Consider the following 14,022-nt stretch of genomic DNA (forward strand, 5'->3'; position numbering starts at 1 on the left):
TATCGTCCACGCCGGATAGTCTGTGGTATCAATATGGATGGGGAGCTCAATGATTGTGGCCATTGTGTTCAGATATGGGGCACAGGCATCAGTACAAAAGAGTTGCAGACAGGACGAATGAGGATTAAGGCACTTTTTCGGGGCTGCAGCAAATAATAGGATTGAAGTAGCAATGTTAGATGAATGAACCCCAGGAATGCTAGGCCAACAGTTAACAAGTGCTTTAGAAAATATCATTCTGCAATCAATCTCCAAAGCAGAATGGCAGGGTTTTTGAAGCGATGCATGAAACCAAGAATTCAGAAGTTGAAGATGATCCAATGGTTAGTCTGAGGGAACTGTCATAGCCACAAGAAGCTTCAGTCTGGTAAGGGGCACATTAGTTGCAGTTTCATTTAATTATGCTGTGTTAGATAGTGGTTGCAACTCAACTGTGTGCAGAACAGATTGGATAAAATATTATTTAGGTTCACTCAATAGTAAAGATTGTAGTAAGGTCAGGGGGCATTAAAGCTCTATCAGTTTCAGGAATCTCAAGTGAGGTGTCCTTGGTGTTGAACAAGCCTCCCCTGAAAAAGGCACAAATGAAATTGGAATGGATAGAGAACCTGATAAAGCAATTGTTTTTTTTTGGCAAGTCAGTGAATCTGCAGTTTATCCATCAGGACAGTATTGCAATCCCTTAAAACCTGGCATTTCCAATCAGAATGTTAAAGTGTTAACGGCATCAGGTGGTAAGAATCAGAGGGCAAAAATGCAAATTGTCTTAAAGTTGCAGATTAAAGGTTCTACTAAAGGATGCACTTTTTTATTATGAATATACAAGGCTCATTGAAGAGATTAGTGCAAATTATGACACATAAATAAGAAGTATTAGGGAGACCCCCATCGCCCAATTCAACGCCTTCCATTGGTATGAGATTTTAATGGAGTAGTAGCCATGGATTTAAAGCTGAGGTAAAATGTTTATTTTGTGCTTTATAGACATGGCAGTCAAATTCAATCTTTCTACAGTAATACATGGTAAGGATAAAAGGGTGATTATAAAGAAATAAACTTAGAGAACCAGCCAAATTTCTGACTGACAATGGGGTGGAATTTGCCAATGATGAAAGACATGTGAAACTATGAACATTGAGGTCAGGTACACTGCAGTTAAAGGTCCTTTCAGCAATGGACTCTACAATGAGATGTTCAATAAGAGTTTAACTGATCTACCAAACTATGAGTTGACAATTGTGCTAGCATGGGTGTCCATGCAAAGAACTTTCTTCAGACTATGGGCGAGTATAGTCACTACCAATTGATCTTGGGAGGAATCCCAATATGGCTTTGGGCTGTGTGATTGTTCTCCTACCCTGGAAGGAACTCCAATTAGTTTCATTTTCAGTAAGTAAAAAAAAGTGAGATTTGATAGAATTGAAACCAAAAGAGAAAACACTGGAAAATCTCAGCAGGTCTGGCAGCATCTGTAAGGAGAGAAAAGAGCTGACGTCTCAAGTCCAGGTGACACTTTGTCAAAGCTCTTTCTGTCCCATAAATTTCTGATTCTACGAATCCATGATCAACTGGGAAAAGCAAGTTGCAGTCTGAAAGGTCACAAATTTCTTCAGAGTCTGTGGCAGTCTTCTGCAACAAATGACCCAGAAGGAGCAAAGGGGCAAACCACATTACATTTAATAATGAATAATTAGCCAGATTTAGTTAATAGCCTAATGGGTGTGTGAGTATTTATCTAACAGTTCAAAGTTCTATTTGAAAGGAAGAAACACCAAACAGCTACGCAAATTATAGATTTATGTATGGCTAACTTCAGTGGGAAGAAGACAGATGTCCACAGTCAACTGAGCAAATCTGTTAATGGAGAAAACATTCGAAGATAAGTGGGAGGTGTTCAAAAAAGAATTTAGTGTGATAGATAGCCAGCTTGTATCCTGAGGAGGAAAGAGTTCTATTTGCCAGAACAAAACAGCTATGCAAGGAACATGCAAAACTAAAGAAAAGGCGTGTAAAGAAAACAGATCCAGATGACTGGGAGAGATACAAAGAACAAGAACAGGTGACAAGAGGAATGAAAAGAATCACAAACAGGTTCTCCTCTGCATTAGTTGCAGCCCCTACCTCCAACACCCAATTTGATGTTGTCACAAATTTTGAAATTGTGCTCCCATGCTCTGTATCTATATCACTAATATCAGCAACGATCCCAGTGCTGAGCCCTGTGGAATGCTCTGAGTATCTATCTTTTAATGCCCATTGTTTTCTGCTCTGTGGCCAGCTTGCTCTCCATTTTGCTTAGTTGTCTCTTGACTCCACATTCTCTGACCTTAATCCATGAGTCTGGTATATGGTATCTTTATTGAAGGCCTTTGAAAATCCAATTACTGGTCTACTGGTTATCCTTATCTACCTTTTTCTGTTACTTCTTAACCTCTCTTGTCAGGTCAATGTGCTGAGTAGAATTCAATGTTGCCCTCATTTCATTAATTATCATGGTGTTTCATTATTGGCTGGCAAATAAATTTCTCCTCGACTCTAACCATCATTTTCTATTATCCCATGTTCTACTTTGATGATTTCACAATTTTTTTTCACTCAATCTTCCCAATTTTATTCTCACCACTTTTTAAAAATTGGATTTAAGTAAGTCCAAAGATATGCGGGTTAGATGGACTGCCCATGCTAAATTTCCCCTTGATGTTAGTGGATTAGCTAGGATAAATGCAAGGGGTTATGGGGATAGGATGGGTGGGATTGTGGTCAGTGCAGACTCGATGGGCCGAATGGCCACCTTCTCCATTATAGGATTCTATGATTTTAATCCAATGTGGGTATTTGGTTAATGGCCTTCTCAAACTTAAATCTTACTATGTTGTGATTGTTGTTCCCTATATGTTCCACTGCTACTTTTTTTTTAGCAGTTCTGCTTCATTTCCCATTACTAGGTTCATCTATACTCCCTTTCTTGTCGGATATATCTCACTAATGTTAAAGCAATCAACTAATGGAATGTTGGCCATTAAACATAGAAGACTCAAGTACACGAAATAGAAGTCCTGCTTGAGCTCCACAAAAGCCTTGTTTCGTCCACAGCCAGAGGGAGTACTGAGAGTAATTTTGGGCACATCATCTTAGGTGTACATATTGGTCTTGGAGAGTGCCCAGCGCTAATTTACCAAAATGATACCAGGTCTCCCGGGGCTAAGCTACAAAAAGAGGATGCACAAAAAAGGATTGTATTTCTTGGGATTTAGAAGGTTAAGGAATGATCTTATATAAGTTTTCAAGATATTAGGGAAATAACTGGAAACTATTTTTGCTAGCTGGGGAGTCTAGATCCAGTGGACATCGATTTTTGAGAGACAAATTAGGAAGCACATCGACAAGGGGTTGCAGAAGTTTTGAATTCTGTCCTGCCAATGATTAACACTAGATTAATTGTTAGTTTTTGATCATCCAATCTTTGGTTTAAAACTATAAAAGGTATTAAAGGATATGGAGCAAAAATGGGTGTATGGAGTTGAGTTGCAGATCAATTATGGTCACTTTGAATGACAGAACAGGTTCCGACCTAAATATCTTCCTCCTGTTCCTATAAAACTACTGCATTAAATAGTATGAACCCAGAGTTTTAAATGAAGTATATACGGGAATTTGCACACGCTGTAACGATAAACTTCCAAAGTCTTTAATCCAGAATTGACCCTTTAGCTTGAAAAATTGTGAATGTAACTCATTATTTAAGGACATTGAGAGAGAAAGAGGAACGTATAGATTTGTTTTGATCCAACCTTTGTTGGAATCTATAATTAAAGACAGGTTAAATGAGCACTTGGGGAAATTTGAGCTAATTAGAAAGCCAACATAGATTCCCTATAATGCAGAAGGAGGCCATTCGCCCATTGAGTCTAAACTGACTGACAGAGCATCTTACCCAGGTCCTCTCCTGCACCCTTTCCCTGCAACCCCACAATTCACGTGGCTAATCCATCTAGGAGCAATTTAGCATGATCAATTCACCTAACCTGCACATCTTTAGACTAAGGGAGGAAACCAGAGGACCTGAAAGAAACTCATGCAGACATGGGGAAAACGTGCATACTTCGCACATACAGGGGGCGATTCTTCTAGAAAAGCTCTAAGTGCTGAATTCATGGGAAAAGTGGTATAAGTCAAGATTGTTTTTTCAGTGGGAGTTCAGACTCGAATCTCCCACACTCTGTTCAATGCGCAAGTACAATCATGAATATCATTAAAAGCTCAGGGGTAGTCTATTCACACCAGAGTCTGACAGCTCTGCGCATGCACAGTGGCCTCAAACTGACAGCCTGCAGTTTGCTGGCCAGCTCAATCGCTGGTGAGCCCAGGGCCCTCACAGTGCTGGGCCCCCTCAACCTTCCACGACCCAACTGTGCCCCCCTCCATCCATTCCCAGACCAGCCTCGACCTCTCCCCGTCCCAGAGCACCTTGATCTCTGGCACTGCTCCCCACCCCCCCACCCCCAGCAGTAGTGATCCCCCCACCCCAGCTGACACCCGCCAAGGGTGGCAGACAATTCCTCCGGGAGGTAAACCACCCCAACCCCTGACGTACCCTCCCACAGGAAGCAGACACCGCCCCCCCCCACCCCTGGCAGACTAATCCCCCCACCCTCCCCAATCACTGGCTTCCCTCAGCCTCGATCAATCCCAGCGCAGGTTGGCAGTGGGGCCCCATTCCTAGCTGGCCCCGCACCATTGACATTGCTGATGCCCAATGGGCAGTGCCAAGGTGCCTCCTAAGCATGGGCACTTTGCCCCTTTGACAGTGCCAGAATGCACAGGCTGGCACTGCCAGGGTGCAAATGCCCAGGGGGCACCACTTCCCTGCAGCCCCACCCCCTGGGGAGTCCTAATTGCCCCCCATTCACTCCAGCAGGGTAGGGCCACTAATTCCCCAAAAGTGGGGAGCTAGACTGAACCGGGGCGTGGAATTGTACTGGCGGGTTGGGAGATGTTTGTGGGCCCAGAGACTTCAGTCCCGGGCCTGATAATCACATTTAAATAAGATTAAAAATGGAATAAAATGACTTACCTGATGTTCCCGCCAGTTTCCAGCGTGGTCCCAACTATGCTAGATATCTGGCACTGGGAGATGCACACGCATAGGGAATGCATGTGCAATTCCCACAAATTGATTGGCACAGCGATTCTCCCGGGCCACTGCGCTAAAAAATGAGTGTGATGGGATAGCAGAATCGTCCCTACAGATACCCAAGGCCAGAACTGAACCCGGATCCCAAGCACTGTGAGGCAGCAGTGCTAACTACTGTGCCACCCACAGCGAAGGTTGGGTCACATCTAATGAAATTTTTGATGAAGTAACTAAAATAGTGAACACAAGGATGTCCATGTATGTAGTATGTATTTCATAAAGGTCCAATAAAGCTCATGCAATTGAAGGAAAATTATTAAAATGGTTAGGAGATTAGGTCGGCAGTAGGGACATGGTAAAGATAGTTGGTTTTAATTCAAATTGGAAGAAAGTGACTTGGTGATCCACAAGGATTTGTGTTGGAGCTTCAATTATTCATTGTATTCAAGTTGTCCAATGATACAAATATTGTTAGTAAAGTAAGTACTTTGGCTGGGAATCTAAAATTACAGAAACATTGATTAGTTAAGTGAGTGGGCAGAAGTGTGACAAAGCGTTTTCAAGGTGAAGTTTGATGGAATCCACTTTAGATGAAGAAAGCAATGGTTTTGAGTTTTTTTTAAATAGTGAAAATCTAGGAAGAATGGAGGTCCAAAAAGATTTAGGGGTCTAGTACACAGACCACTAAATGTGATATTAGGTTCAAAAAAAAAATCAAGTGCCTAATTCAATATTAACCTTTATAACAAGAGAGCTGGAATATAAAGCTGGCATGGTATGCAGTGGTTAGCACTGATGCCTCACAGCACCAAAGACCAGGATTCAATTCCAGCCTTGTGTGACTGTCTGTGTCGAATTTGCACCTTCTTCTGTGTCTATGTGAGTTTCCTATGAGTCCCCCCATTTCCTCTCAGAGTTCAATGATGTATGGATTAGGTTGGTTGGCCATGCTCAATTTCTCCTTAGTGTCAAGGAGATTAGCAGGATAAATACATGGGGTTACCAGGGTAAGGCCTGGGTGGGACAGTTGTTGGTGCGTGTTTGATGGGCCAAATGGCCTTTTTCTGCTCTGTAAGGATTCTATAATTCTAAAGCGGAGCAAGTACATTTCGGCTATCTAAAGCCCTAGTAAGACTATGACCAGGATTTTGTTGGATTGACTGGGGCTCACCCACCAGCTAGATAACTAGCAGAAAGACGCCAAGAGTTCTGTTGTTGGGGTCACGGCAGAATTAAGTGTTTAATTGGTTCCCTACAATTGAATCCCCTGGCAGCCCCCCTCTCCCTGAGAACTGTCAGGGATGTCAGAAGTTGCAGAGTGACATAGTTAGGATACAAGACTGGGCGGAGAAGTGGCAGATGGACTTCAACGCGGATAAATGTGTAGTGGTCCATTTTGGCAAGTCCAATGGGATGAAAGAGTACAATATCAAGGGTAGGACTCTTAGCAGTGTTGAGGAGCAGAAGGACCTTGGGGTCCGGGTCCATTGGACTCTTAAATCAGCCTCACAGGTGGAGGATGTGGTCAAGAAGGCGTATGGTGTGCAAGCCTTCGTTAATTGAGGCATTGAGTTTAGGAGTCGGGAAGTAATGCTGCAACTTTATAAGACCCTTGTCAGACCTCACTTGGAGCACTGTGTGCAGTTCTGGTCGCCTCGCTACAGGAAGGATGTGGAAGCTATTGAGAGGGTGCAGAGGAGATTTACAAGGATGTTGCCTGGATTGGAAGGCATGCCTTATGAAGATAGGTTGAAGGAGCTAGGTCTCTTCTCCTTGGAGAGATGAAGGTTGAGAGGCGACCTGATAGAGGTTTATAAAATGTTGAGAGGTATAGATAGAGTGGATTCTTGGAGGCTATTTCCCAGGGCTGAAATGGTCGCTACAAGAGGCCACAGGTTTAAGGTGCTGGGGAGCAGGTACAGAGGCGATGTCAGGGGTAAGTTTTTCACTCAGAGGGTGGTGAGTGAGTGGAATCGGCTGTCGTCGGTGGTGGTAGAGGCGAACTCACTGGGGTCTTTTAAAAGACCTCTGGATAAGTACGTGGGATTGAGAGTTATAGATAGTTCTATGGCCTGGTAGGTATGGATATGATCGGCGCAACTTGTGGGCCGAAGGGCCTGTTTGTGCTGTAGTGTTCTATGTTCTAACTAGCTGCCAGCCAATCAGAGTCTAGCAGTTGGTCATTGCCACCAGAGGGTGTGACTGCTGGTGCCAGGATGGTTGAGGGGCACAAGGCCACAGTTGCATGAGGATTGAGTAGAGATTAAGGAGTTGGGGGCGGGGAGGCTGTTGGAGATAAGGCTCGAGGGCTATCTTCCAGTGCTGGCACCCTTGAGCTGTGTGGCCTCCATTTAAACCCTGATCCATCACTAAATTGTGGGATACGCAGGGAAAATGAATGCCAATTGTCTCATTAATGAGCCCTGGCAGCTGGGAATCCTGCATCAGTCCCTTCTGGCCCCTGACTTAATTAGGGGATGTTTTTCACTGCCAGGAAACTGGCACAGGGGTCCACTGCTGACTCAGTGGACCCAACCATCATTGCTGCCACAACAAACTAGACCAAATCTAACCCCACATCTGGATTCTGGTTTTAGTTCTTGGCACTGCACTTTAAGGGGGGTTTTATTGGCCTTGGAAGGAATGTCACAAAGATTCATCCAATTGTTGCAAGGCTTCCTATGGTTAAATTATGCATGAACAAGACTTCTTAAACACTGAAATATTTCAAATTAATGGGAGACTTGATTGAGGATTTTATGATTTAGAAAGGAAGTGATAACGTAAATAGAGTTAAACCTTTTCTCAGCAAGTTTATGACCAGGAGGTGTCACTTTTTAAAAGCAGAGCCACATCAACATGGATTAGATAGAGAATAAAACTCCCTGTATGGTGAATGGCAAAAGATTGAGTTAAATATGTATCCTATATGGTCTGTTTCATTGCCCTAACAATGATCCTGATATATATTTCACAGGCACATGTTGAACATTAGCTGGGAAGGTAAAGATTTTTCTTTCAACGAGGATGGCTATTTGGTGAGACCATCAATGGTTGTGATGACATTAAACAGAAGCAGATTTTGGGAGATGGTGAGTATTTGATGAATGTTTCTAAACTAGAGACCTGGTGAAGCTGAGGCTTAACTGCCTTCTGCACATTCGTTGCACAACACTGGTTCAAAGTGGTCAATTGTACTGTGTTTCAGGGCAATAGGTACTTAAAGTGCTTAAAATAAAAGTCAAAGTGTGAAGTCAGAAATTGAGTGACAGAATGGGTAGCAGGCTGACTACAAAACACAAAAGAGTAAGAGTTAAAGGTAGTTCCTCAGATTGGCAAATGGTGGGATGTGACTTTCCACAAGGATTAATGTTGGAATCATTGCCTCCTTTAAAATTATTTGGACTCGGGAACCGGAAGTACAAATTCCAAAATTTATAAAAAAGCAACATCAAATGGGGAGGGGGTGGGTTGGGGGAGGTTGTAGGCTAAACAGACAAAATACAGAAAGTCATTAATAAACCTGAAGAATGAGTATGTAATTTATACTGACGTTAGCTTGTCAGTAAGTATGATATAGTGCATTTTGGTAGGAAGAGTCAGGAGGCTACACACTAATGGAGGGGGGAAACAAAGGGTCAGATTTTCATGAAGAAAAGAAGACCCCACAGACCATTTGAAAATAGGCAAGATCCAGATGCAGAATTCTAGCTCCCATTTCTGCCAGATGCGTAAGTAGTCAGTGCCTAAAACTCTCAGGAAGGAAATTGGAACTCACCAGAACCACTTGAACTAAGTACCAAGTTCAAACTAACCCCAATTTGGCTGTTGCAAGCCCCTTAACCTGTAATGTGGGAATCGCAAATTGATGGAGTTGATACAAACCGTGAATATGGTCTGTTTAAGCATCCTGATCCAAAATCATTTTAATTCCCCAATCTTCAAACATTAAAAGAACAGGCTAATGCTAGAAGTGAGGTTTAAAAAATACCCTTTGCTGCACTGATTTGTTTGATAGTCCTTCTGATGTTGGCTAAAATAGAACTGCCATCTTGTCATGTAGTTCCAATGGACATCTTTGACATTTCACCAAGGGCAATTATGTCATTATGAATATTTGGCTAAGTTTAAAAATCTATAATTCATCTCAGTAGGGATTGATTTCACGGTTTGACTGACAGTTTAAAAAGGCTACTAAAGGATTAGTTGTCTTTGTTGTCTGACTAGAAGTTTGTTTGGTTTTATAATGAATTAGCCACTTAAAATTTAAGAACGTTGGATGGGTTTCTTGAATATTAGTTTTTTTTCCACTGCCAAGCATGTATGATAGGACTGCATTAGATCATTAAGCTCATTTTTCATCTCCACATAGCTCTTGAAGTCTGCCGATGATAGACATTGGGTATGGGATAGCATGGGTGAGGGAGTTGTTGGTGCAGAATGAGGAGGCATGCGTGGTGAAGGGTGGGGTTATGAAAGTGAAATGGCATTATGAGGAGAACACGGCTGGTGGGGTTGAGGGCCAAAGGACCCAACAGTTTCTAAAACAATGGGGACAAGTTCCCAGAGAATGAAGGTGGACCTTCTCACTGGCCCACCTTGGCACCTGCCCACATTTGTGGCTATCTAGGATCTGTTCTGGAGATGGCGGACCCAACTCTATCCCATCCTTGTCTACTCAAAGTAAAAGTTAAATTGAGACACATCTGTCAAGTCTGTAAAATTCCCGACTCAAGCTATCCATTGGGGGTGGCACGGTAGCACAGTGGTTAGCACTGCTGCTTCACAGCTCCAAGGACCTGAGTTCGATTCCTGGCTTGGGTCACTGTCTGTGTGGAGTTTGCACATTCTTCTCGTGTCTGCGTGGATTTCCACTGGGTGCTCTGGTTTCCTCCCACAGTCCAAAGATGTGCGGGTTTGGTTGACTGGCCGTGCTAAAAAAAATTGCTCCTTAGACTTGTGACATGCGTAGGTTAGAGGGATTAGTGGATGGATATGGGGGTAGGGCCTGGGTGGGATGTGGTCTGTGCAGACTCGATGGGCCAAATGACCTCCTTCTGCACTGTATGGTTTCTATGATTTCTATGTGTTTCCTCCGGGTGCTCCGGTTTCCTCCCACAGTCCAAAGATGTGTCGGTTAGGTTGATTGGCCATACTAAGAAATTGCCCCTTAGTGTCTAGGGATGCATAGGGTAGAGGGATTAGTGGGTGTAATATATAGGGATATGGGGGTAGGTCCTGGGTGGGATAGTGTTCGGTGCAGACTCTATGGGCTGAAGGGCGTCTTTCTGCACTGTAGGGTTCTATGATCACCTTGTAGTGCAAAAACAGTCTTAAGTGTCTAAATGGGGCCTGAGTAATGGATCTAGAAAAACCAACAGATAAATCACTGAAATCAGTGATGCTGAATTATAAGGACATTTTTTTAAGTAGACCCCAGGAGCAGATCCTAGATGTCCATGGATGTGGGCAAGTATCAAGGTGGGCTAGTTAGAAAGTCCACCTTGGTTCTCTGGGATTTTGTCCCCATTGTTTTAGACACAGTCTAAGCAAATAAAAGCTCATTTCTAGATGGATAAAATTGAAAAGCAGAACTTTAGTTAAACTTGTATAGAACCTTGTATTTCTACCATCTTTCATACAACTGTGTATATTTCTAGTGAGACTGGAAAATGTACAAAAACTTTCTGGAATAAAAGCAGAGCTGAGGAGTTCTAGTAAAAAAGATTTAACAGGCTGGCATCCTTTTCTCTCGAAAAACAAATGAGGCGGCGGGGGGTGGCCCGATAAACATCTTTAAATTTCTGAAAGGGTTTGATAAGATAGAGATGGTGTTTCCATTTCTGGGAAAACCACAAATAACAGCTTTCATTATAGGGTAGCAAATAAATTAATCCAATGGGGAAAGTCATGAAAAGGTGTCTTCATTCAAGGGAGGATAGAATGTGGAATTTTCTACAGTAAGAAATGCTTGAAGCAATTGGTTTGATTCTATTAGGAGAAGCAAGATAAACACTTGAGGGAGAAAGGAATGTAAGGATCTTTGAGGTGGTTAGATAGTCATGTCAAAATAGGTTTCTATAGGGCATAAACATCTGCATAGAGCCTGTTGCTGTGCTGCAGGTACTGCGTAAAATAGGGACAAGGGAATCTTTTGGATCACCATCTCTTCCATTTTGGATAACACTTGGATGAAGCAATGAAGGTAGAATGTCTACTATCAGAACTAGAGCCACTGACAGGATTGACTGGGTCCTGAAGGACATAAGTTAAATGGGTCTGTGTCAGAGTGGAGGCAATTTTTTCACACAGAGGGTGGTGAGTGTCTGAAACAGGCTGCCAGACGTAGTAGTAGAGGCGGGTACAATTTTGCCATTTAAAAAGCACTTAGACAGTTACATGGGTATGATGGTTATAGAGGGATATGGGCCAAATGCAGGCAGTTGGGATTAACTGAAGGGCCTGTTTCCATGCTGTAAATCTCAATGACTCTAACATCAAATTCCCCTCCAAGCCATTCACCATCTTGACTTGGAAATGTATTGCTGTACCTTCACTGTTGCTGGATCAAAATCCTGGCACCCCGACTCTGACCAACCCTTCCCTGCAACCCCCCCCCCCCCACCCCCCCCCCCCCACCCCCCCCCCCCCCCCCCCCCCCCCACCCCACCCGCCCCACCCCAAGCACTGTGGGTGTACCTGCACCATGTGGACTGCAGCACTAAGAAGTAGTTCACACCACTTTCTTGAGAACAATACGGGATAGGCAATAAAAGCTGACACAGCCAGCAATGCCCACACCCCATGAATGAATTTTAAAAATTTCAATCGCATGATCATTCCAATTTCCCAGCACACCTCACTTGTCAACATCATTGTCAATTGTCAGCGCAGTCTCTCCGTGTTAACATAAATATTTAACAGTGGGGGTATCTCTCCCTGCTATCATTTCCATTTATCAATGTCACTTGCCCATTCTGTGACAGCCACCTCATTTTATTATACACATTCCGCAGTGTGAATCTCTCTCCATTATTAGTTTCATTCTCCATTGTACTTCTCTCACCACTTCTCATCCCCTAGCATCATTCTGACACCATGTCATCTACATTCATCAGTGTTTGTTGCTCATTGAAATTCATCTTGTATTACATTAAACAACAGATAATACACAAACACCACAACCACTCAGAATTAGGTCTTTTAAACACCGTATAGTTTCCATAGAATCAATTTAGTCTATAGCAGCACTCAATTTACATTCAATCACTACACTCCATCGATATTAACAATAAATCGTGGTGAAGCCTACATTCCCGTTCCCCATACGTGACTAGACGGTTATGTGCTAGGCCATTACAGACTTGGTGAAGCACATTTCATCACTGTATGTCTGCAGATTTACATTTGCCTTGAATTGTCCAACACACAACACAAGTTTTAACTCCTCCTCTGCTGGTCCCATGGGTTGCTCGGGTAGTGTGAAGCACATGCACACGCACACTCACGCGCACGCGCGCACACACGCACGCACACACACACAGACACACAGACACACACAGACACACACACACACATTTTCCCTGGCTTCCAGATCTTAAACCAGCACAGAGTCAAGACTTCATGTTAAACAGCATGGATGTCGCTCAGCCTGTGGACCAACCACATTCTGAGAATATCAATTAGGGCTGCTGGTGGTTATTAACAATAATAAATTAAGTTAACTCAGAATAACAATGGCAGAGCAGGTGATATATTGCGTTTGCAGTATGTGAGCACTTTGATCGCCGGTGTGATCCATGGCAACTATATCTGCAGTAAGTGTCTGCGGCTTGAGGAGCGTCAGTGAGCTGGAGGCTGACATTGATGCAGGAGAGAGGGGGAGGATTTCCCTGGACAAAGGCAGTCACACCCTTTATGATGGGGTCGTCCGATTTGATCAGTATTTAGAGGCAGGAGGTGTGACTGTGAATGAGACGGGTACCCGGATTGAAAAGGTAGAAGTGGAAGACCCTCAGCTGTTGCATTTGTCCAACAGCTTTGAGGTTTGACCCTGTATGGATGAGAGTGGGGGCTGCAGGATGGATAAGCCATGGTAGCATGGTACAGGAAACTAAAGGAGGGCACTGAATCAGATTGGCCAGCAGCACTTTAAGGTGGGACTTACTTCCAACTGAGGGACAGAAATCCCACCTTAAAGCCTCACCAATTTGAGCATAAAACATGCCTTCCAAACTATTCTGGTCCATATCCTTACTATTTCAGTCTCCTTTCTTGAAAGAGGGTATAACTGTATTAGAAGCATTTCATAGAAAGTGTACTCGATTCATTCCTGGGATGAGGGGCTTATCTTATGAAAAAAAGATGAACAAGTTAGGCCTATATCCATTGGAGTTTAGAAGAATGAGAGGTGATCTCACTGAAACATGGAACATGCTAAAGGAGTGCGGGGAGGATGTTTCCACTTTTGCAGGAAACTAGAACTAGGGAGACTGTTTAAAAATAAGAGAACTCCCTTTTAAGACACATGAGAAGGATTTTTTTTTAGTTGCTTGTCTATGGCATTTTCTTCCACAGAAAGCAGTGGAGGCTGGTCAGTGAATTTGTTCAAGGCTGAGTTAAATTTTTGATAGCCAAGGGAGTCGAAACTTGTGAGGAACAGACAGGAAGGTGAAGTTAAGACTATAACCAGATCAGTCATGATCTTATTGAATGGCGTAGTAGGCCCAAAGGCTGAATGGCCTACTCCTGCTCCTCACAGAATTGTTACAGCACAGGAAGAGGTAATTTGGCCCATCATGATGAGGATAATGGCCTTTTCTCTGTAGCCCAGCATATTATTTCTGTCCAAGTTATCATCTAATGCTCTCTCGAATGTCTTAATTGAA

The 14,022-nt window shown here is 43.2% G+C and overlaps 1 protein-coding gene across 1 annotated transcript in view; it reads left to right on the forward strand.

Annotated features, from left to right (window-relative positions):
- grin2cb (glutamate receptor, ionotropic, N-methyl D-aspartate 2Cb) overlaps nucleotides 1-14,022 on the forward strand; it is a 77,928-nt gene that overhangs the window by 23,775 nt on the left and 40,131 nt on the right. Inside the window, exon 3 of the mRNA XM_080208954.1 lies at nucleotides 8,112-8,226. Within this exon, the coding sequence (XP_080065080.1) occupies nucleotides 8,112-8,226 (115 nt within the window). The remainder of the gene's footprint in view (nucleotides 1-8,111; nucleotides 8,227-14,022) is intronic.

Source organism: Carcharhinus amblyrhynchos, chromosome 21 (genome assembly GCF_965287045.1).
Source record: "Carcharhinus amblyrhynchos chromosome 21, sCarAmb.v2.hapA, whole genome shotgun sequence".
Lineage (NCBI taxonomy): Eukaryota > Metazoa > Chordata > Chondrichthyes > Carcharhiniformes > Carcharhinidae > Carcharhinus > Carcharhinus amblyrhynchos.